The sequence below is a fragment of the Chionomys nivalis genome, chromosome 9, assembly GCF_950005125.1.
Source record: "Chionomys nivalis chromosome 9, mChiNiv1.1, whole genome shotgun sequence".
Classification (NCBI taxonomy): Eukaryota; Metazoa; Chordata; class Mammalia; order Rodentia; family Cricetidae; genus Chionomys; species Chionomys nivalis.
Genome location: NC_080094.1, coordinates 38843390 through 38868094, shown reverse-complemented (window position 1 = coordinate 38868094; position 24705 = coordinate 38843390). Strand labels below are relative to the sequence as shown.

The 24705-nt window shown below is 38.3% G+C and overlaps 1 protein-coding gene across 1 annotated transcript; it reads left to right on the top strand.

The window, feature by feature from the left end:
* On the top strand, window positions 1-19953 carry Ankef1 (ankyrin repeat and EF-hand domain containing 1). The gene is made up of 10 exons (XM_057781656.1): window positions 1-67; window positions 3576-3967; window positions 9143-9342; window positions 10286-10435; window positions 11047-11170; window positions 13439-14261; window positions 15485-15711; window positions 17782-17942; window positions 18779-18916; window positions 19750-19953. The coding sequence occupies exons 2-10, from the start codon at window positions 3622-3624 to the stop codon at window positions 19906-19908; spliced, it is 2328 nt and encodes a 775-aa protein (XP_057637639.1). The 5' UTR covers window positions 1-67; window positions 3576-3621; the 3' UTR covers window positions 19909-19953.
* Window positions 19954-24705: the final 4752 nt, after the last annotated feature.

Below are 24705 nucleotides of genomic sequence, written 5' to 3'. Positions count from 1 at the left end.
GTCAAAGGGCTGTCTACTTTGCCTGACCAATGTGGAGCCCACTGTGAGCAGCCCATTTCAGAGACAGGTATCTAGTGGTTCAACCCAGAAACCCCGAAACTTTCTTTCATGCTTCTTGTTCAATTCTTTTAGCTTGAATCTATTAAGTATTGAGAAAGTACTCATTAAATGCATCCTTATAATTGAGGTTCTAGGGCATAGAGAAATAACAGTATTATAAATCTTATGTTCCATGATGACCATATTCTAATGGGAAAGACAAAAAAAGCACAGTTTAAATATATTTCTGTTTTTTTCAAGATAGACTTTCTCTATGTACAACTGACTCTCTTAGAATTCACTCTGTAGATCAGGCTGGAAATTTCATATTATAATCAAAATGTGAAAAGGACTGCAAATACATAATAGATTCGAGTTCATGTTCAGCCTAGATATGGGGTGGAGGAGGGCCTTGGTCCTGCCTCAAAGTGATGTGCCAGACTTTGTTGACTCCCCATGGGAGGCCTCATCCTCTCTGAGGAGTGGATGGGGGGAAGTGGGTGGAGTGGGAGGAGGAGAGGGAGTAGGAACTGGGATTGGTATGGAAAATGTAAAAAGATTGTTTAAAAAATTTAAAAATATGAAAAAATAGATTCAAGTTCAGGGTATGTATATTAAAATGTCTGTACTTGGAATTGCATGAAGAATTGAGCTTAATCAGAGGATAAAAGGATGGATAGACATGAAATCAAGCAAGTGTTGGTAGCCTTATTGGTAACCCCTAAGTGGTGAATGTATGGACATTGAACACACACTTTGCAATTTAAAAAAAAATTGTCCAAAAAATTTGGGGTCAAAAGTGTGAATGCCTCTATCTGATCTACATTTTTAAGACTTTTTTTCCTTGAAGTTGTCTGAAGAATGGAGTAAGTAGAGAGACAAACTGGAAGTCTGGCAATGATTTGGCCTAGGGCAATAGTACAGGGTTGACGTCAAGATAGATACCAGCAGCAGAGGTCATGAGATTTCCTGATGATTTTTGAGTGGAGGTGTCTGTGAAGAAGAAAAAGGAATGAAACGTAACTCTAATGATTTAATCGGAGTAAGTGGATGGCTTTTGATACCATTACTAGAAATGGGAAGAAATGGAGGTCAAGGTAATTTTATATGTTCTGCAATGATCATGTTACTTTTTTAAAAGTAAATTATTCTTTGTGAATTTCAAACATATATGGAATATATTATGACTGTATCCACCCTCCATTTCCCCCCCTCAGTTATCCCTGGATATTCCCCAACATGTCTCCCTTTCTGTCATCTTTTTTTATTTTATTGTTTTCTATTCCACTTTGTCCAAATAAGGTTGCCTGTATATGCATGAGTATAGGGCCATCTGCTGGAGCATAGACAACTTACCAGTGGTCACAACCTGAAAAAGAAATGCTCCTTCTCCCCCAGCATGTGTCAATTGGCCCTTGGCTATGACATGTTAGTGAAGCCCATCAGCTACAGCTGACGAATAGTCCTTTTCAGTCTGGGGAGAGCTCATGAGGGGGCTACAAAAACTTGAGAGTGAAGACTCAGATGCTGAAAATTAGGATAAAGGTAAGGAGATGGCACTAGTCACAGAGATCCCAAGGATAAAATAGAGGCCTGTGCTCTACCAAGACACTCCAAAAAGGAGATGTCACGCATAAGAAAAGGAGTGTCAGCTAAGATTACGGTAGAGGAATAGGCGGTGATAAAGGAAGAAACAGGCAATGGAGCCTAGCCTGGTTGCCTATGGAGACATGAAGAAGGAACAAAGAACAATGGTGTACTTCACTGCCCTAGAACATGTTGGTGAAGGAGCCAGATTGAGGTGGGGGAAAAGAATGTGTCTACTTGATAATTTTGCAATAAAATAGAATCTCTCCATTGCCCATGTTAGCTCGAGAATAGAATTCAGGGATTGTTGTGGAAGTAATAGGACATAAGGCTAGCTACTTGGTACCAACATAAGGTATACCAAAGAAGGAAGTTAGATTTGATAAAAGGTGGGGGCAGGGTGCACTTCTGACACAGTTAGACCCAGGGTACAGCTGTTGCCATCCGTTTGTCTTCATCCTTTGAGTATATGCTTTCTGTAATAGCCCCAAGTGGTAAACCCCACTGCTTGGTAGCCTCAGAATTAATAATCTTTCCATAGAGTTAGTTCTACTAGAGAAACCCTTCAGGATGCTGACTAGCCAGCATCCTCTAGGCATATACAGCTGAGCAGTTCAATACACCTGGAGATAGATGGTTCATTGCAGTGGGACTTGACTAGGAGAAGAATGACAACCCCTTCTTATAATTGATTTCTCATATGATAATGAGGGTTTTTTTTTTTTCGGGAAAAATATGAGCAAGTTGAGCATATCTATAAGCAGGTCCTACTATTCATTCAAATGATTATTTTTCTAGAAAATTCATAAGGAGGTGAAAGTATATTAGAGTGCTCCACTTAACATTGATGTTACTTATGAAATTTTTAGTTGTCTCTCCTCCATGTAGTTGACTTAACCTAACTGATGATGATGTGAAAATCATCCCTCCTTCAGGGGTCCAGCAGGTGTCATGGCTGGAAGTGAAACAATCTGGGTGAGATAAAAATAAAACCTGGGTCACCACGACTTAGTCAATGCTGAGTCAAAACTTCTGGAGTTTGACACCAGATTAGTTTATTTTAGACATATATGAATCCAGTACAATTTTGAGGAAAAACTTTTCCTTGTTATAACAATTATCCCAATCACCTGTACACAATAAATTTAAGACAATACTACATTGAAACTCTTTTGCAAAGTACATATGATCTCCATCATGAAGATGGGTTCTATAGCTTAAGGGCCTAGGATCTGTTGTGGTCTCTGAAGGATATAGTATTGAAGTCAGCAGGCTATAAAGTCCCTGTGACATCTCCCCCAAGGGTGGGTTTTGTTGACTGAGAAAAATTTGCTACAGATAAAGTCTGTGGAAAGATGAGTCTGTGATAAGCATTCTGGAGGATTTGAGTGATGTCTGGCTCTATAGATAGCAAAGGTAACCAGTAATTAGCAATATCCATTCCCAGCCTTCCAGGTGGAAAACAGGTATTAATGTCCTCTGAGAAGACAACCCTGCGTGATTAACATTCCTGGTTTCTCCAACGCTGTCTGCTACCACTCATGCCTTATATACGCTCCTACCTTGTGGGCCTCACACAGCCCAATGAACTCATGTTCTTAGTGAACCTCACTAAATGAGATTTATACTTCAATGAAGGGGAAATAACTGGTGTGGGCCACAGATGGGAACTCATATCCTCATGCTGACAATATAGTTAACTTCATTTCCTTCACAGCACATGTAAACACCATGGCAACGAGGAGACATTAAGTGTTAAGCTAGAATTACTCTGGGAAAGTTGAAATAGTTTAATGTTATACCAGTTGCATATTTTTAAGTTACGTATAATTTTTTTCTAGAAGTGATTAAACTAAATCCTGTTTTAAAACCTCTTTTCTGAGCTTTAACGTACTGTAACTTAATAACAGTGACAGTTACCTTTCTTTGTTTTCCCTTTTGCTCTGCAGTTTTCGTCTTAGTCCAGAAAGAATTATTAAGAAGTGACTGTCTAACATGGCTTTAGCAGACAAGAGACTTGAGAACTTACAGGTCTACAGAGTTCTTCAGTGTGTTCGCAACAAAGACAAGAAGCAGATAGAGAAGCTGATCAAACTTGGATACCCCGAGCTAATCAACTTCACTGAACCTGTGGATGGACTGAGTGCTCTCCACTTAGCCTCAGTTTCCAATGACATTGACATGGTTAGCTTTCTCCTTGGACTTGGCGCTCACCCTGATGTGCAAGACCGCATGGGCTGTACCCCGACCATGAGGGCTGCAGAGCTGGGCCATGAGTTGTCCATGGAAATTTTAGCCAAAGCCAAAGCTGATATGACAATCGTTGATAATGAAGGCAAAGGTAAAACTTTAGCATTCTAATCAGCAGATGCACTCACTTTGTAGCCAGAAAGCAAGAAAGAGGCTTTTCCCATTTCTTAGCTTTAGAAGGGAAATAAGATCTAAAGGAAAAGACTCAGTACCCATTGCTGTGCTAAAAGATATCGCTTCCCCAGAACCTGCAGCACTTTGGGAATATCATAGGGAAACAAGTTCTGAAGGTCACTCATTTAAAAGTGACTAGCTAGAACTATATTTGATGGTTTCTTTTGTTACTCTTTTTTGTTTAACTTTTGAGACTGGATCTCAGCTCAGGCTAACCTTGAGTTTTATCATCTTGCTTGAAGCTCTCAGATAATGAGATTAGAGGTAGGGACCTCACGACTGGCTTAGTAGATTCTTTGAGCATTACACATGCAGCTAGTATTTTAATCACCTTTAGTGAAAGGTAAAATCTTGTTTAGATGGACACATTCCTTACATTTTAGACGATGGTTGTGTTAGAATTAGGACTTTAGGTAGACTTTTGTCTGGTTCCCAGGTTAGTATAGAAAGGACTGCATTTGATATCCTAAAAAACTATGGTACATTTTGCTTACATGCCGAAGGTAGTGTCAGTTTTTAACAACTTGGAAATATAACTGGAAATACTACACATGGCAGAATTATTGCATGTGTAATTCCACGGTATCTGTCTCAAAGACATGAGCTGGGGATTTTTAGCTAATTGAGATTCAGTTCATAGTTGAACCAGCCTCATGAAAATTAACAAGATAATTACAAACAGACTCAATATAAAATGGTAGATTGAATCAATTGTCCCAGAGGATTGTCACAACTACAAACTCATTGACACTGATCTACACACAAGAAATGAATCCCATTTTACATTGTTAATATTTTCTGACAGGAGGAAACCTTATTTCATAACTCACCGCCAACTTGATATTTGATATATGACTTGCACTAGAAACACATAGCAAAATAAACTTCAGATACATTGAGAGGTCAAATACAGTTTAAAATTTTTAAAGACTGAAAACACAGCTGTTCAGGCTTCATAGAATAGTTGAACATGGTGGCCCACTGCTTAAAATTCCAACAACTTAGAAGCAGAGGCAAAAGGATCATAACGGTTTGAGGCCAACCTGCTCTACATAGTGAGCTTCAGTTGAGCCAGGGCTACAGAGTGAGAACCCACTCACCTCAATGTTTCATTGAATGCCATTTTCTGAGGGGCCTCCCGTGACCTATGGAATCACTGGTATATTAAAAGTGGTACATGTAAAATTGATCCGACTGCTGAATCCATTAGATAACCATTGAACAAAACAAACTAAGGGAGGCATCCTCCTTTGTTCCTGCTGGGACAAAGTCAAAATAATTTTGTTGTATATTTGACTATGAAGGAGTCGTTCTACGTGACTCAAACACAGTTTAAGTTGTGTAAAATAAATTCTGAAAAACACTGTAATGAAGAAAAGTTTTTTTCTTAATTTGGAACCTAGATATAGAAATCAAACAATATATTAGGATGAGACATATAGCATAAAAATCTAAAAATGTGAAGTAAAATTGGGAACAAGGTCAAATAAATATTTACAGCAAATGCAACAGCCATATGGGTAATATTTATGTTCATTCATATTAGTATTAAGTTAATAAAGTACTGGGAAATATGAACATATTGGAAAAACAATAAGTCACAGGGGAAGAAACAAAACATGAATTAAAAGAAATGTAATATGTCTTTTACACATAAACTTGTAAGTTCATCACAAGGCCCCTGTCTTTTCCTTCAGTGGGACCCTTTTTTGGCTTGCCCACCCTCAGCTGGGAGGGCACCTCTTTGTTTATTCCAGGATAATTGCTGACATTGACATCCTGTTTCCTGGTTCTTGAAGTTTGACTGACTACACGCTATTTCTACAGAACAAGAAAAGAGAATATTTAAATGGGCCATTAAAATGATATGACATAGGCTGTAGGCTTTGATCTCTGAGTTACAAAACCCATCATTGCAAACTATTCACTTCACTAGCACCTCCGGGCCTTGCAATAAATTTAAGGCTAGTATTACATTCAGAGTTTGATTTGGTTTGGTTCTCTGTTATGCTGCTTTGGTCAGCTCTCCCTTTTTAAGTTATATTTTATTTTTGAGATTACAATGTATTTACAGCATTTCTCCCTTCCCTTTCCTCCCCCAGACCATCCCATATATCCATCCCTGCTCTCCTTCAAATTCATGGCTTCTTTCTTCACTAGTTGCTATTGCATGTGTGTGTTCTTAAATATAATCTGTTCAGTTCATATGTTACTTGCATGCATGTTTTAAGGGCTGACCATTTGGCACTGTGTCGGGAGAGGCTGCTCATTTGTCTCCTGGCTGCCCAGATCTGAACGAACCGCTCAGAAAATATATTAATTACAACACTGCTTGGCCTAATTAACTGTAGCTTCTTATTGGCCCATAGTATTCGGCAGACTTTTCCATGAAGCAGGGAATTTGAAGATCTCTTATGCCTGTGTTGGCAAAGTTCATCGTTTGCTTTCTTCCGTGTCCTGCAGAATGTCTGGCGGACGCTTTCATGCAGCAGGAACCCCAAAGGACCGTTTCACCTCCTTTAGGCAGCTTCAGCAGTCATTTTTCTGTGGGTCCTACAAGTCCAAACAGTTCAGAGAGATCAACAAATGGTGTGCGCTTCCTGGCAAGAATCATCACTCTTGCTTGGCACATTTCCTCAACTACCAGTAGTTCTTTGTGCAGGGTTGAAACCTTGGGGAAAATCCCCATCCTTTTTGGCATGTCCATTGGTGTTATCCAGGTTCAGCTCATATTTGGAGAGTCGCATTGGTGAGACTTTATGAGTGTCGCTGCTATTCCTAGGAGACACACTATCACAGCAAACTCCTTGACTCTCTGGCTCTCGGGCCTTTCTGTATGTTTTTGTATATATTAGAAAACTTTGATTTTTTTTTTATTAACTGTCTTTGCCTCTACATCCAGATATCTACCCCTTTCACGTTTCTGCATTCCTTCCTTCTCAATTATTTTGTAGTTTGGGGATAAAACCCAGGATCTTGAGTAGTTAGACAAGTGCTTTATCTTTGAACTGTGTTTTTCTGAGTAATCCTATTTTAGAGGTCTCTTCATATATAAAGTATATTTAGGGTTATGTTGTATATATAACTTCACTTTTAATAGTGTAATTTTATCTAGTCTGTATGTGTCTTAGTGCCCATAAATCAGGTTTCAGGACTTTTTAATTTTATTTTATACTATGAAGTTACAATGTGTGTGTATGTGTCTACATTATCTATTTATTCTATGTTTTTTCATATTCTAGGTTTTTTTTCTTTACTTTTATAAAATATAGGTTTTTACTTTATGGCTAACTTGATAGCTTTCTGCACCCTTGACACTGTTTGTTGCCATCTCCAGCAGTATCCATCGATGCTATTTGTGAAGACTAATGATGACACAGGAACCTCCCGTCACTCAGTCTTATGTTATAATCACTTAGCTCTCCAGTGAATCCCTTGATCCTCTCCATTAATACTTTTTTGTTTCTTTTATCTCGTTATATTCTTTAAGTATCTTGATTTCCAGCAGAAGATGGAAAAGTATCATATTCTTATGTTATCTACCTCTTCCAAATTTTTGTTACATAATCTCTTTCCTCTTCCAAATTTTTGTTACATAATATCTACACTATAATGAAATAGTCTGTGTCTACCTTTTCCTGCTTCTTTTTTCCTTTTTTTATTAGATTTTTTTTTTTTAAAAAAAATACCAATCCAAATTCCCACTTCTTCCCCTCTTCCAATTCCCTACACACATCCTCCCACCCCACCCTCCTCTAATCCTAAGAGGGGGTTAGGTACATTGCTTTGTGCAAAGTCCAAGGCCCTCCCTACTACATCTAGGCTCAGCAAGGTATACATCCAAAGAGAATAGAATCCCCAAAAGCTATTATATGCAGGAAAGATAAATCCCAGTGCCACTGCCAGTGGCCCCTCAGGCTACCCCAGCCATACAACTGTCAGAAGGACTAGTTTGGTCCTACGCTTGTTCCTTTCCAGTCCAGCTAGAGTTGTGAACTCCCATTAGCTCAGGTAAACTGTTTAAGTGGATGAACTCTTTATGGTCTTAACCTTTTAGCTCATATTCTCATTCTTTCTACTCTTCAACTGGACCTTGGGAGATCAGTCCAGTGCTCTGCTGTGGGTCTCTGCCTCTGTTTCCATCTGTTGTTGGACGAAGGTTCAGTCCTTTTTGGTATGTTTGTCTTTGTGTTTTATTTTTGAATGCATTTTATTCAGTTTCTTTGCTAATATAAAAACAGGCTAGCCAATCATTTTCATTGGTAGGTTTTTAAATAATGTTCTTTTACCTGCTTTTATAATCCATTTCCCTCTTTGTTTTTTATAGGTGTCTTTTTCATAGGTCATATACTTTTTTTCTTGGGGCTATTGTTCATTTTTGAATAAAGCTCCTTTTGGAGGTAAGCTCATTACAAAGTCAGTTTGGAGTCTAACATTTATTTACCTACAGCTTGCTTACCACCACTCTGTCAGGATTGTAACTCTATCTTGTGTATAGTACACTTTTTGTATGTAGTATGTTGATATAGAGTGTATTATAGGTCCCAAGTGCGAAGATTTAGCATTTTCCTCTTTTGGGTGGAGCAAAGTGATTACCATGATGGCAGAGAAGCTTTGGTTTTTCTTCTTATGGCTCTGAAATCAAGAGCCTGCTCCCTCTAAGCATGGGTTCAAATGGAATTCAGGATACCCAAGGAACTTCCAGGCTCATATATGTACAAATGTACATACATGCATTCAAATATGTATAGATTTAAATATATATTGATAGATAGATTCATATATAATAAATTTTTAATTTTTCCTTTTTTAAAGATTTTAGTTTAGTTTAATTACAATGTTTCTCCCTTGCTGTTTCTGCCTTGAAACCCTCCCATATACTATTCCCCTACTCTGCTTTAAATTTATGGCCTCTTTTTCATTAGTTATTAATATATGCATATATATTTGTATATATATATATGTATGTGTGTGTGTGTGTATTACTAAATATAGCCTGTGGAGTCCATATAATGTTACATGTATGTATGTTTCAGAGCTGGCAACTTGGCACTGGACAAGGAATTCTCACGGTGGAACTGTTTTTCCTCAGGTGTTTTGTTTTACTGCATTTTACCCACCAAGCGGCATTATCGCTGTGCGCTGATTGCCTTGGATCATGGTGCGGATGTCAACAACCTCACCTATGAAGGGAAGCCAGTTTTCCTCAAAGCTTGTGAAGAAGCACATGATGTGAAGGATATGTGCCTGACATTCTTGGAGAAAGGAGCCAATCCTAATGCCATCAACTCAGTATGACTATCCCTGTGATTAATATTTCTTTATTCTACTTTGTTACACGGTCATGTGGTTGCGTGTGTTTGTGGTAGTGGTATTTTTGTTTGTTTTGTTTCGTACTTAATCATGGTAAACTTGGGGCCCAGCATAGTGGCACCTGCCTTTAGTTCTAGCACTTGAGAGGCAGAGGCAGGCAGAGCTCTGTAAGTTCAAGGCCAGCTTGGTCTACACATACTAAGTCAACCAGGGTTACTGGTATAGTGAGACTCTATTTTCCCACAAATAAATAGGGAAAAGGCAGGGGTGGGACAATGGAAGGGAGAGATGGTAAAATTTGTCCTGTTAGTTTGTTCATCTCTACTCAAAGTGCTGAAGATGATATACTTTGTCCTTATATCACTGTCATTCTATACTTTCTTTGATAATTGTATTTGTAAATTGATCCTAATTATTCATAGGCAGAATATCACTATAGCAAACAGAAAGGGTATCATTGGTACCCAATAAAATCTATTTCCATAGAAAGAGAATTTTGTTGCCTCTCATATACTGATTCCTCTCCTGAGCTGGCTAATTTGGGCTTTTCGGGTTTTGTAATTATCATTTCCAGACATTCAGAAAGAGATTTTTTTTTCTCACTAGAAAACAAATGCTGCCAAGTTTTAATGTGCCCCCCCTTCTTTTTATACTCTGTTTTCTATGTAGAAATATGTTTTGATTGCATGACATTATTATTGGGGTATGCAGAGCAACCTTGACTCTGGCTTTCAGATTCCATTTCAGACAGTCACACACGGTGCTGACTGAGTGCTTCCTCCTTTATAGGTGAACCCAATAAAAATATAGACCATTAAACTTCTTCACATAAAGCCAAGACCCAGTGAATTGAACCCAAGTTTGAGTTGCGTATGGATCATGCATAAAAGTATAAACATCATTTGATTTGTTTCATGTCCAGTCTACAGGGCGCACAGCTCTGATGGAAGCATCAAGAGAAGGGGTGCTGGAAATAGTTCGAGGCATATTGGAAAGAGGAGGTGAAGTGAATGCATTTGACAATGATAGACACCACGCTGCGCATTTTGCTGCCAAAGGAGGCTTTTTTGATGTAATAATTGCTTTTTGCTTTAAATTTGACTGTTAAAGACTTCTTTCTTTTCTCTCACTCTCTTTTTTCATGTAGGTTAGACTAAGCTGGGTATGTTTTCTAAGATTCTTATGTTGTTTTATCTTGATTTTTCCAAATAAACAAATTTATTCTCACTACATATCCTAGGTCTCTCTCTATAATCTTATACATTTGCTAACTTTTCTGCATATATTTGCTCACTTACTCACTGAATAGTATTAGTATTACTTCTCTATGTAATTGACTGTGATACTTAAAATCCCTGCCGCCCAGAACAATGCTGCATTATCCCTCTGGTAGCCACTGATGCCTGGTTATTTCTGTCATCTGTGACAAGGCTGTTTGACAGAACTTTGGGCAATGATGAAAATCCTCTATATTTCAGCAGCACATTTAGCCCATATATGGCCTTTGAGCACTCTAAATGTGTCTAAGAAGACTAAAGAATTGGACTTTAAAATTTCATTTCAGTTGGAATTTTCAGCAGCCACATGTGGTAATAGGCAATAGATTGACAGCAGAGGGCTGGCTGCCAATCTTTTCATAGTAAATGAGCATTCCTATTTTTCCACTCCCTTTTTATTGTGCAGATATTGAAGCTTCTCTTTGCCTACAATGGAGACATGGGGCTGATTGGAATGGACGGGAATACACCACTTCATTACGCTGCCATGGGAGGCTTTGCAGACTGCTGTAAATACATAGCTCAGCGAGGTAAAAGTGTCTGATAGCTCATAAATGATTAGAGAATCCAGGCCTCTCACTTACTCTCGACTTAATTTTCAGTCCCCAGCAATCCTCACCCTATGCGGGATGAAAGTAGAATTTTTTTTCTCACACAGTTGGCCACTGAATTATGACTCTAGTACCAAGAGGAATTAAAACCTAAATCCAAAGGGATTTGTTTGTCATGTATTAACTAAATATTAACATGCTTACAGTTGATTAATATTCATATTTTAAGAGTCCCAACATCAATCTCAAGAAAGAAAAACATTGAAACTAATTTTATTTTATTTGAAATTTTAATCTGTTTTTAAAATGCGTGTCAAATTAAAATAACATTTCTGGGTAAATTGTAGTTATAATGGAAATACTTTCTGGGAAAGAAAATAAAATGAAAAGATTTATGGACTATTTTTAGTGTAAATAACACTCAACATTTAGATTGTCTCAAAGCTAGAGAACAGGTTATCCAGTGCACAGTATGCTTGGAAAACCCCTTTCAGGGAAATGTTGACTAGTTGGTTGAACATAGATGCACTCCTTGTCAGTTACCCACTAACTGAGTGTACATCGAAAGCTTAATTCCAGTAGAGACGCATTTGCATTCAGTTGAATTTTGTTTTTTCTAGTTTATGAAAAATAGAAAAATTTCATACATCTGTATACTAAAACAGTTTTTTTCTTTTTCTGTCCTCCACAAATTAATTTTAGAGCCCTTACCATATATGACTAACAGCATAGTTGACCCGGTTTTGCTTTTCTGAGCCCATATTTCTCCCAATGATAAGCTGTTTATCGGAGAAAACTCCCCATGCAATTCTTGCCCAAACCTGTCTAGTTTTATTTTTAAATCTGCTGCTGTCAGCATTTTATTCTGTCATTTCAGTTTTAACCATGCAGATTTCTAAACATTAGTGATTTTTCAAGGACAAGTCAATCTTAATCATCTTTAATATGTTGAATGATTTCCTACTGTGACAGATGTCACCGTACATGCACTCCACTGATGATGTAGCCTGGGATGCAATCCAGGGATGCAACCCTGAGGAGCAAAGGGCCAGAGCTTGCTTTAAGAATGAAGGCCTGACTCCATGATGAATGGCTGAAAATGCTCCGAGGTCTGTGGAGTGTTTGGAAGTTCAGACAAGATCAGAGGGAACGCTGGTCCTTTAGCCACTAAAAGGTTTTCCAAAGAAGAGGGCAAGCTAAGTTGTGCTTAAAGTCTCTCCACCCTCATTTCTGGGGTGAATGCGAAGGAAGATAGTCAGGTGAATGCAGGAGCGTGTCTATGCACTCCCGTGCTGTGGAGTTTCTCCTGGGACTGTCCCAGCCACCCTCCCAGGAAATGCCTGTTCTTAAGTGTCCAGTGTAAAACTGTCTGAACCTTCATTGTCACATACCTCCCTGAGGTATTATTATATCATGTAGGCAAAACAGCTGCCTCGTCTGCCTCTAGATTAAAAAAAAAAAAAAAACACAGAAACAATATTTTCATGAATTGACTTATTTATGTAATGGATTTTTAATATCTCAGTCTTGAGATATTAAAAAATATTACAGATTTCTTGGTAGCAATAAACAGATTCTTTGATATAGTTACACATGCTCAGACTTCTTAATTTTTATCTTATTATTTTGAGCAAGAAAGTAAAATAATAAATTTTAATATTTATCTTGTATACAAACACAAGTCTGGAATGCTCAACTTTGATTAAACAATTTAGTTCTTCAGCTGTTAAGGTTGCTTGCATGGTCTTACCACAAAATAGCCGATTATTGTATAAATTACCTTCAATTAATGGAGAAAATGTGAAATATTGGTTAAGCTTGCAAAATATTTTGTATGAAATAAAGAACCAGGCATCCTGCTGTATTCTGAACTGACTGATTCCTGTGCAAGCTTTTGGATGCAGAGTCTTATTACTGAGCTCCAGGACACCCTCCCTCTGCCTGTTAGCAACATCTCCCCTGCAAATACCCCATTTGATGATATTGGTTACCTAAGTTATCTATCTACAGGGATATAGATGAACAGATACATACAGTAATCTTGTCTCTCAGAACTCACTAAGTGAAGCTCTCAGGAATATAAATTGCTATTTGTTTTGGTAATTACAATGGCTAAATATGTTCTTTATACATCAGTTTTAAGGACAAAACATCTGACTGCATGAACTCAAAATAGTTGGGAGTGTCATTTTGTGGGGGCAAGCATATAACTTTAGCATATTCTTAACAATGATGCTTCTTTTTTAGGATGTGACCTAAAATGGAAAAATTTGGAACATAAAACACCCCGGGCTGTGGCAAAAGATGGAGGCTTCAAAGCTGCAGGCAAGGAGATACGCAGAGCAGAAAGGACTGCAGCTAAACTCGCGAAGCCTGGAGTCAAAAATCCTAACCCACTCTGGGCCCTCAGGCTGCACGACTGGTCTGCGGAGCACGAGGCTTTCCTTCGGGAAGCCTTTTCCTTCGTGGACAGGGGTGATGGCGTGGTCAGCAAAGACGACTTCGTGACGACCCTGGAGGAGAAGCAAGACTTTGCCACCTCTGAGCAGCTGCTTTCCATTGCTCAAATGCACGAAAAAAGCCGGGGAGGCGGGGTCAACCTTAATGAGTTCTTTAAGGGAACCAAATACTTAAGTAAGTCTTATGTCTTGGGATCTTTCGGGCCTAAGAAAAAGAGAAAGGGTTTGGGCAAAAAGCCAAAGAAAGGCAAGTTTGTTCTGCCTCTCCCGATCTGCACCATTCCGGAGAACGCCTTTCCGCGGCGGACAGATGGGGGCCCGCCCTACTACATGATCGAGACTTACCAGAACGTCACCGACTGCAGCAGGTTCAACCGGGACCACCCTCCTGAGCACCCCATCCAGGACGATTCTGAGTGGTACATCGATGATCCCGGGAAGGTCTTCGCAAATATTAATTTTATCACCAAGGCAGGAGACCTGGCCTCTCTGAAAAAGGCTTTCGAGGCAGGAATACCTGTGGATATGAAGGATAGTTCTTACAAGACGCCACTCATGACAGCGTGTGCCAGTGGCAATATGGATGTGGTCAAGTTTCTTCTTGAAAGAGGGTATGCTTTAGGGTTTGGGATTTTCTCATTTCCTTCCCTGCAGTGGACAGCCAATGACCTGACAAGGATGCAGGCAAGGGGGAGGGACGCATGGGATTGTGGGTGCACAGACAGTAACCCCTCAAGATGATCACAAAGGGAGGGCAAACACACTTCATTCTGGGTTGGAAATGTCCTCTAGCTGTGGTCTCTTGCTTCTTGCTATGGATGGGACAACTCAGCTTTGCATTTAGGGCCATACGCAAGGTGAGATGGTGTGAAGCCACATCTTAATCTTCCTCTTCTTTTACGGAGGACCACGCCAAAACAAGTGGAACGGCTGCCAATGACAAAAGACAACAGTCAGGGTGACAGGATATCCCTAACGCTCCATTTCCCGTCATCCACCTCCAGACAGGAACAATCGCCTTGCTTCATCTGTAAAGACCTTTAAAACATGGTCTTTCATTTCTCTCTTAAAACTACAACCATTGTGGGCTTTAATTGCCTCTTCGGCAACAGTTGTGCAACTGGAAGCACGTTTCTGAACACTTGAATCCCTCCGTTCTCCCAAGTATACAACCAGCTCTAAAACGACCAGCTCTAAAATCATTGACGATTAAATGAGTTAAAATATGCAATGCTCTTATTGGCACAATTATTGCAAGTGCATGAGAAAGACATTTAATGATGTTATGGTGTTTCATGTTAAAGGTACTCATTTGCATATTATCAAAAGACAGAGTAACTAAAAAATAACTTTGGGGCAGTGAAGTTCTAATGAGGACTATAATTTTAAATAATACATTATAGTGCTTAGATTTTAAAATAATGAACATTTATTTAAACTTCAGATCATGTAGAGACAGTAGAAACAAAGTGGACTACTGCAAATTTTATCTCTTTGCTCAGATTTATTTCCAATGCAATGGATTTAGAATTTTCCTTGATTTTAATCTCTGCAAAAACAGCACCTAAGTAACTTTTTAAGCAAAACATATGTATGTGTATATATGTATATATATATATAAACATATATTAAGGCTGCGAAATAATGCAAAACAAAAGCATTTGGGGGCATATTGAAACATAAAAAAATTTACATAGTTTACTTTTGTCAGAGCTCTTCCAACTGATAATTTTTAAAAAGGGAAAAGGTGCATGAAATTCTTTACTTTGATTCTGTTTCAATGTTGTTTGAAACAACTGGAATCCTTAATTAGTGCATCTGTCGTATTATACAGGGCGAATGTTAATGCAACAGATAATTTTCTGTGGACTCCACTTCATTTCGCATGCCATGCTGGCCAGCAAGACATTGTTGAACTACTTGTTAAATCTGGGGCTACAATAGATGCTATGTCAATCAACAACTCCACTCCTTTATGTAGAGCCATCGAGAGCTGTAGACTAGACACTGTAAAATACCTGCTTGATATTGGTGCTAAGTTCCAGATTGAGAATAGAAAAGGTATGCTGTGTTCCTGATGTTTGGGGGGAAAGGGGAGTTGATTTTAGATTCTGAATCCTGTTGATTTTGTTGTTGTAGAAACAGAAGCCCTTGTTAAATGTTGGGGAAGCATGTCTGTACCCAGCAATTTTTAAATCATTGGTTGAAAGGCTATACCCCTGATGCTTGCAATACTTGTGGGCTGACATTTTTTTTAAGTAAAGTTAAATAAACTGGGTAGTAAAATGAAAATAACCATGAACTACAAGCCCAGAGTTCTTTTTATTTCTAAGGGTCAAATAAAAAGTTTTTCTATTATATTAGAGTAAGTACTTTTTTCTTAATCCTTGGTGTATGCTTCAATTGGATGATTACTGAAGAATACTTTAGTTAAAGTGGATATGGAACAAAATTACAAAATATATTGATAAGTCACATGTTTAAACATATATAATATAAATTATTTGTATATACACTAACTAAACTTAGAATATCATTATTTTTTATTGATTTTTATTGAGCTCTACATTTTTCTCTGCTCCCCTCCCTACCTCTCCCCTTCTCCCTTCAGTCCTCCCCCAAGGGCCCCATGCTCCCAATTTACTCAGGAGATCTTGTCTTTTTTTACTTCCCACGTATTCTCTCTTAGTGTCCTCCTTGTTGTCTAAGTTCTCTGGGATTGTGGTTTGTAGGCTGGCTTTCTTTGCTTTATGTTTAAAAACCACCTATGAGTGAGTACATGTGATAATTGTCTTTTTGTGTCGGGGTTACCTCACTCAAAATAATGTTTTCTAGCTCCATCCATTTTCCTGCAAAATTCAAGATGTTATCACTTTTTTTCTGCTGTGTAGTACTCCATTGTGTAAATGTAGCACAATTTCCTTATTCACTCTTCAGTCAAGGACATTTAGGTTGTTTCCAGGTTTTGGCTATAACAAAAAGTGCTGCTATGAACATAGTTGAGCATATGTCCTTGTGGCACAATTGAGCATCCTTTGGATATATACCCAAAAGTGGTATTACTGGGTCTTGAAGAAAGTTGTTTCCTAATTTTCTGAGAAATCACCACACTGACATCCAAGGAAGTTGTAGCAGCTTGCATTCCCATCAGCAAAGCAGAAGTGTTCCCTTTTCCCCACAACCTCTCCAGCATAAGTTGTCATCAGTGTTTTTGATCTTGGCCATTCTTACAGGTATAAGATTGAATCTCAGAGTTGTTCTGATTTGCATTTCTCTGATGACTAAAGATGTTGAACATTTCCTTAAGTATCTTTCAGCCATTTTAGATTCCTCTGTTGAGAGTTCTCTGTTTAGGTCTGTACTCCATTTTTTTATTGGATTATGTGTGACCAATTTCTTGAGTTCTTTGTATATTTTGGAGATCAGCTCTCTGTCTGATGTGAGATTGGTGAAGATCTTTTCCCATTCTGTAGGCTGTTGTTTTGTCTTGTTGACCATGTCCTTTGCTTTACAGAAGCTTTTCAGTTTCAGTAGGTCCCATTTATTGTTTCTCTCAGTGTCTGTGCTGCTGGAGTTATATTTAGGAAGTGGTTCCCTGTGCCAATGCATTCAAGTGTACTTCTCACTTTCTTTTCTATAAGGTTCAGTGTGGCTGGCATTATGTTGAGGTCTTTGATCCATTTGGACTTGAGTTTTGTGCATGGTGATAAATATGGGTCTATTTTCATTCTTCTATGTGTTGATATCTAGTTATGCCAGCATCAATTGTTAAATATGCTTTCTTTTTTCCATTTGATATTTTTTGCTTCTTTGTCAAAAATCAGGATGATTAAAAAAACACAAAAAGATATGTGTTGGAGGTGGAAGGAACAACAAATTTAATATTCAAAATATTATCACATTTATCACTCACATTTTTATATATGTTGTTAAAAGATTTAAGAAGGAAGTTGTGCTAGTAAATGTCTCTTGATATACTGGGATTTTGTAGTGAGGTCCTCTCTGGAGAATAGCTATCATGCTTTGTGAACTCAAACTACCATATGCTAACATATTGATTTGTTCGTATGTGGTTTATCATTAAATAGGTTTATTATCATAACTTTCTATTTATATTTATGTTTGAAACAGGGCATGCTGCCATGGATGTTGCAAAGGCATACGCTGATTATAGAATAATTGATATGATAAAAGAAAAAATAGATAACCTACCTAAACCAGCAGATAATCAAAAACTGAAAGGCAAGCTTCCTAAACTGAAGACCGAAGGCACAGACATCAAGAAAGAGGAGGTAAAACAAAAAGAGGCTGACTACCAAATAGTAAGGGGAAATCCTTAACGTTTTAGGGTGGCAGTGGCACTGTGTTATGCCATTGCATAACAAGGGAAAAGCGCATGCTCTATACATCTTGGGTAATAATTATAAAGATATATCTAGCAAGAAAATCATTACCAAAGACTCTACAAAGTGTCCATTGTAAACAGAATCCATACAACATACAAATGATTAGAACATTGAAAAAAACTGGTATTGAATTTGTATCTACGTGGTCCCAAATTCTACAGATTTGGTGATATGACCAGACATAGAGAGGTCAATGAAGACATTGCTGTGTGCATTTCCAAGCTGGAGGCATCATTGCGGGTACAGATGGTTCACTGAATTCCTTGTAAGGAAGAGAAACATCAATGAAAGTCAAGACATGAAAGCCCTGATGTCATTACCTTGGAAAGGCTGGGGAATATAGGCAGTAGAGGATGTTGGTAAAGGAACTTGGCAGAGGGGACAGAGTTCTAGTTATGGACTAATCACAGTGATGGGGTCTCCACCAACTCCACCACATACACCATTATCATTTTAGTAGGAGTCCATCCTATTAAGAGCCATAGATCAGGGATATATATCTTGAAATTTCCCGTTATTTGTCCCTGATATGACTAATTAAGTGAAGCCCAGCAATGCAAGCTAATTTTCTCTCCACATCCACAGTTATAGTCTTAATAATATTCTATCTTATCTCAAATTTTAGCATTTTCCTTCTTTCCAAACTTCAAAGTAAAATGTAGACAAAAGGATATTAATGAATGCTTGATTTTAGCAATTTATTCTCTTAAAAAAACTTGCAGGAAACACTGTCATCAATTTATGCTGTACCAACAATAACAGAGGAAAAGAAATTACACAAGGATAATGTGGTCTACCTCAATTCACTGATTACCAGTGGTTACACGAAGAAGGTCGATATCACATTTATCCCACATAGGGTAAGTATTTTTTGTGAAAGCTTCTATAACATAGCGGAGTTCATAATGTCATTTTTCACATGCTGGCTCTACAGATCATCTGAACACATTTGCCAGGTTCTACCACATTCATCTCAATGAGGCCAACTGTTAATTCCCAGTATCTGGTTCCATTTGTTATTATTTCCATAGTAATATTTATAATTTTCCTTAAAAGACTCATGTCTATTTCAGTCAATGGCTTTCCTTATAGCCATTAAGTCATATTCTAGAAGCAGTTGGTGTTGTAAATTTTCAGACCTTACTCCCTACCAGTTCTTATTTGGAAATTTCAGACTACCAAGGCTGAAAAAAACTCACTAGTATCCTAAAATATCTGCCCTTAAACAAGTAGAGACATCTCTGGGGGAATGAATTATCTTTCCAGTGCCCACCCAGCTGCACTGAATAAGTAGCAATTTCTGCCTTCCGCTATGAAAACCATCTGACTTCTACATTAGACATAAAGGGTTCCCAATTCCTTTGACCTTGTATTTTGATAGCCTGGAACTAAGCAGCAGTTGGCCCAGAGGTGACTAGAGAAGGAACTGAAGAGCATTTCTGATCTCTATTCCTAGGTGGCCCTCATCAGAAATAGTGATGTTCACATAGGCAGTAAGGTATTAAGAAAGAGTAAAACGGTAAAGTGCACTTTAGGTGTGTATTTGGTAGTTCCAGGTTGAAACTGTGGGAAGTCTCCCTAGGCTGAGGGTAGCAAATTGATAGAGTGAATGCCTAGCATATGCTTAACTAAAAATATGTGTAAGTGAAAATCACATGATAACAACTATCTTGGTTTGGGCTGTTCATTTCAGATTTGGAGTCCTGAAGCCACCACGGCAGAGCTGATCAGGAAGAGGGAACTGCGAAGGGAGAGATTCACGTATGAGGTGGACTTCGAAGACTTCATGATGCCTTTCCAAAAGAACATCAAGGAGAAAGCTCAAGCACTGGAGGCGTCCTTGAAGCTCTAAGTCACAGCAGTTGCCTCCTGGGGTTAGTGCTTTGTGGCCCAGAGTCCACAGTTTGGAGAAAGTACGTATTTCCAGCAAAGCCAAAGCATTCCACCCACTAAGAATTTGTTACTAAAGATCAGTTTTTGCTGTAATAGCCATAAATATCCTGAGTTGTATCATACAGCTCTCTCATATTGCAGTGAATGGCAGGTTTTCCATATAAATGCCCAACCTTCATTGAGAGTGCAATAGGCCACATTGAAGTTATAAATATTGTCAATAGTTTACCAGATATGATCCATTATGTTTATTAAAAATAATTCTAATGTGAGGCCAGAACCTCATTAAAAACAAAAACAAAACAAACAATAATGATTTTGAAAGGACCATCCAAATGGTCTTCATGTAATAGCTGATAATTTGAGCAAAAATTTCTATATACTATAAAGCTATATGAGAATGACTAGAGATACCATATTCCATTAATATGTTTGGAGAGAATCAAAGAATAAGGATGTGTCTTAAAAATGCAGAATCAAGTACTAATAATAAAAATCATGGAAATAAGGAGCTTAGCATAAAAGTGATGCCCATGAAAGTGTTTAGAGGGATTTAAACACAGGGCCTGTTAAGGATATTGGAGCAATAGAACAGATAGTGGATAGAAGGATGGATGGATGGAAGGATGGATGGATGGATGGATAGATGGATGAATAGATAGATTATAGCTACTTTTTCTCACTGAAACCTAAATACTTGTCCAACCAATTTAAGCAAGAAAAGGTTTATTTTGGCTCATGATTTGAAAGAGAATAGTATATTCTGGAAGTTGGTGGGGCTCTTCCTCTGGGGGTGGGAACATGCAGTACAGCGAGGCTTATCAGGAAGGAAGGACAACTTCAAAAACTGACCCCCAAGAAAACGATTTCTTTAAGTTAAGCCACAGTTGCAGAGAGTCTATAAAAGCTCCCCAAACAGTGCCCCAAGAACAGATTCAAGTACTATGTTTTAGACATCAAGTCCAAGACTGTAACATGGCACTCTTCAGTACCACTTTAAAGCAGAAGTTAGAATTTGGAGAATTTCTATCACACATTATCATGAGGCCCTCCAGTTTCTTCTCTGTGCACTTAGAGATGTCTTGGGGAGTATTTTTGAAAGTACATACATTTTCTTTCATTTCCATTAATGTATCCACTAATATTAATAGCCCTACACTGACAATAACAATAAGATAATATTTTGATGTTGTCATGTTCCATTCCTGAAATGCCTTTTCTCCACTCATCAAGGTATTCTCTTATCTCAATTCGGTAATTTAACCAGTACTCATGCATTCATGTCTTACTTGATAGGCTGTAACTGTGGAGACAACTCCAAACTCAAATTGGTTACTTATCTGTCATAAATTGTTCTTCTATCTTGAGCTAATACAGCAAGTAAAACATAAGCAAACTTATTCCAGATCTCCTTTCCAGGGAGGTATACAGCCCCAAAGAAAATGTAGCAACCACTTGTAGCTATGTAGATAAACACAACCATGTACTTACTGTCTCCTATCTGTCTTCTTGAAGTCTCAAATTTTCTAAACACGCTCACTTTGTATCTTTCAAGTGCCGTCTCTCCTCCCCTTTCCCTGTGAAGTTTGCCTTTCTTTTTTACAATTATGCATAGTATGTAATAGTTGATGTTTTATTTTATTTTATAAAACAATATTGTTTTACATACCAAGCCCAGTTCCCTCTCCATCCCTCTTCCACCCCCCCTTTGCCCCACCTCACCTCCCATCCACTCCTCAAAAAGACCTCCCATGGGGAGTCAACAAAATCTGTCACATCAATTGAGGCAGGACCAAGGCCCACTAACCCCTGTATCTAAGCTGAGCAAGGTATCCTTCCACAGGAAATGGGCTCCAAAAAGCCAGTTCACTCATGGATAAATACTGGTTCCACTGCCAGTGGCCCCACATACTGCCCAGCCACACAACTGCCACCCACATTCAGAGGACCTATTTTGGTCCTATGCAGGTTCCCCAGCTGTCAGTCTGGAGTCAGTGAGCTCCCAATAGCTTGGGTCAACTGTTTCTGTGGGTTTCACCATAATGGTCTTGACCCTTTTGCTCATATTATTATTCCTCCCTTTCTATGGCTGGACTTTAGGAGTTCGACTCAGTGCTTAGTTAGCTATGGATCTTTGCATATGCTTTCATCAGTTACTGGATGAAAGTTTTATGATGACAATTATAAAATAGTCATCAATCTGATTACAGGGGAGGGACAGTTCAAGCACCCTCTCCACTATTGCTTAGATTCTTAGCTGGGGTCATCTTTGTGGATTCCTGGAAATTTTCTCAGTGCCAGGTTTCTCACTAACTACATAATGGCTCCCTCTATCCAAATATCTCTTTCTTTTCTCTCCCTCTCTGACCTTTCCCCCAACTTGACCTTCCTAATCCCTCATATTTGCCTTCCCCATCTCCTTCTCTCCTCACTCCACTCTTCCACTCACACCTAATTTACTCAGAAGACCTTGCCTATTTCTGATTCCCAGGATGACCATGTATGTCTCTCTTAGGGTTCTCCTGCCTGGATTTTGGGGGGTTTTGGACTGTAGGTTGGTTATCATTTATGTTTAATATACACTTATGAATAAGTACATATCTTGTTTGTCTTTCTGGGTCTGGGTTACCTCACTCAGAATTTAATTTTCTAGTTCCCTTCTATTTGCTGCAAATTTCAAGATGTCATTGTTTCTTTTGCCACCGAGTAGTATTCCATTGTGTAAATGGACCACATTTCCTTTATCCATTCTTTGAGGGCATAGGCTGTTTCCAGGTTTTGGCTATTGCAAATAATGCTGCTATGAACATGGTTGAGCAAATGTCCTTGTGATATGAGTGTGCATCTTTTCAGTCTAAAAGTGTTTATGTCCAAGAGTGGCATTTCTGGGTCTTGAAGTAGATTGATTCCAAATTTTCTGAGAAACCTCTATACTGATTTCCAAAGTGACTGCACATTTTCACTCCCACCAGATGGAAGAGTGTTCCCCTTACTCCACATCCTCTCCAGCACAAGCTATCATTGTGTTTTTGATCTTAGCCATTCTGACAGGTGTAAGATGTTATCTCAGAGTTTGTTTGATCTGCATTTTCCTAATGGCTAAGGATGTTGAACAATTTCTTAAGTGTCTTTGGCCATTTGACAACTTGTAGAGAATTCTCTGTTTAGATCTATACCCCATATTTTTATTGGGTTGTTTGTTCTTTTGATGTCTAGTTTCTTGAGTTCTTTGTATATTTTGGAGATCAGATCAGCCCTCTGTCAGATGTGGGGTTGTGAAGATATTTTCTTATTCTGCAGACTACTGTTTTGTTTTATTGATTGTGTCCTTTGCTTTACAGAAGCTTCTCAGTTTCAAGGTCCCATTTATTAATTGTCGATCTCAGTGTCTGTGTTACTGGTGTTATATTTAGGAAGTGATCTCCTGTACTCATGGGTTTCAAGACTACTTCCCACTTTCTCTTCTGTGAGGTTCAGGGTGGCTGCATTTATGTTGAGGTCTTTGATCCATTTGTACTTGAGTTTTATGCATAGGCAAAAATATTGGTCTATTTGCATTCTTCTACATGTCGACATCCAGTTATGCCAGCATCGTTTGCTGAAGATCCTTTCCTTTTTACATTGTGTAATTTTAGCTCCTTTGTCAAAAATCAGGTGTTGATAGGCATGTAGATTAATATCAGGGTATCAGGGTCTTCTATTTGATTCTATTGGTTCACCTGTCTGTTTTTGTGCCAGTACCAAGCTATTTTCATTACTATAGCTCTATAGTAGAAGTCAGGGATGGTGATCCCTCTGGAAGTTCGTTTATTGTACAAAATATGTTTTGACTATCCTGGGTTTTTTGTCTTTCCATATGTACTTGAGTATTCTTTCAAAGTCTGTGAAGAACTGTGCTGGGATTTTGATGGGGATTACATTGAATCTGTAGATTGCTTTTGATAAAATTGTCATTTTTTTTATTATGTTGATCCTACCTATCTAAGAGCATGGAAGATCTTTCCATTCAAAACCTTTAGGAGCTGAACCTAACAGGGCAGAAAGAAACCTGTTTCCTTCTCTATATCAACCTTTACTAACATCATTTGCTTCACTTGATTCTTAAATTGTCTCTTATTCTGCTAGTGGAAACCATTAAATGTCAACTCCTAATAACAAAGGTGTCTACTGAAGTATCTACATAATTCCCTGTTTCTGGAATGTGTACGGAAATGCTTTTGCATTCAGGAACAAGAGAAATGTATGCATGGTATCAGATCTTCATCTCAGTGATATGGAGAAACAGCCATTTGTAAACATAAACTGAGAATACTAGTCCTATCAGCACTCTTTCCCCATATCCGAAATGTTTATTTTCATTTTAGTGGCGCAGTGCATTTGAAAAGGAACTGCTTTCCAATGATATTCAAGTGGAGTTTAATGCTAAAACCAAACAGAGCAAAGCCAGAGTTCTGCCAATACCCTGAATCAACATTGGTGTTACACCGAATGGTTCCTGTTCAGAAGCAGCAGGATGGGGAGCTGGAAGCTGTGTCTCACCTTCCAAAGCTAGAGTAGAAACGTCTGTGTGAGCAAAATGATTATTCCATAGAGGAAGCTTTACTGGCGTAAAGTCTGTCAATGTTACATGGAAAGATAACTACGCAGATTACATCACAGCTCAGACTCATAATTACACAATATGTAAATGGAAATTTTCTAGGTTGTTATGGGTTTAAGAGGTTTGGGGTATAAATCGTGTTTTAGCTTCTATTTA

Coding starts and splice junctions, on each gene's coding strand:
- Ankef1 (XM_057781656.1), top strand. CDS start 3,622: ATGGCTTTAGCAGACAAGAGACTTGAGAACTTACAGGTCTACAGAGTT. Junction 14,262..15,484: donor AAGTTTCTTCTTGAAAGAGG/GTATGCTTTAGG, acceptor CGTATTATACAG/GGCGAATGTTAATGCAACAG. Junction 15,712..17,781: donor CCAGATTGAGAATAGAAAAG/GTATGCTGTGTT, acceptor TGTTTGAAACAG/GGCATGCTGCCATGGATGTT.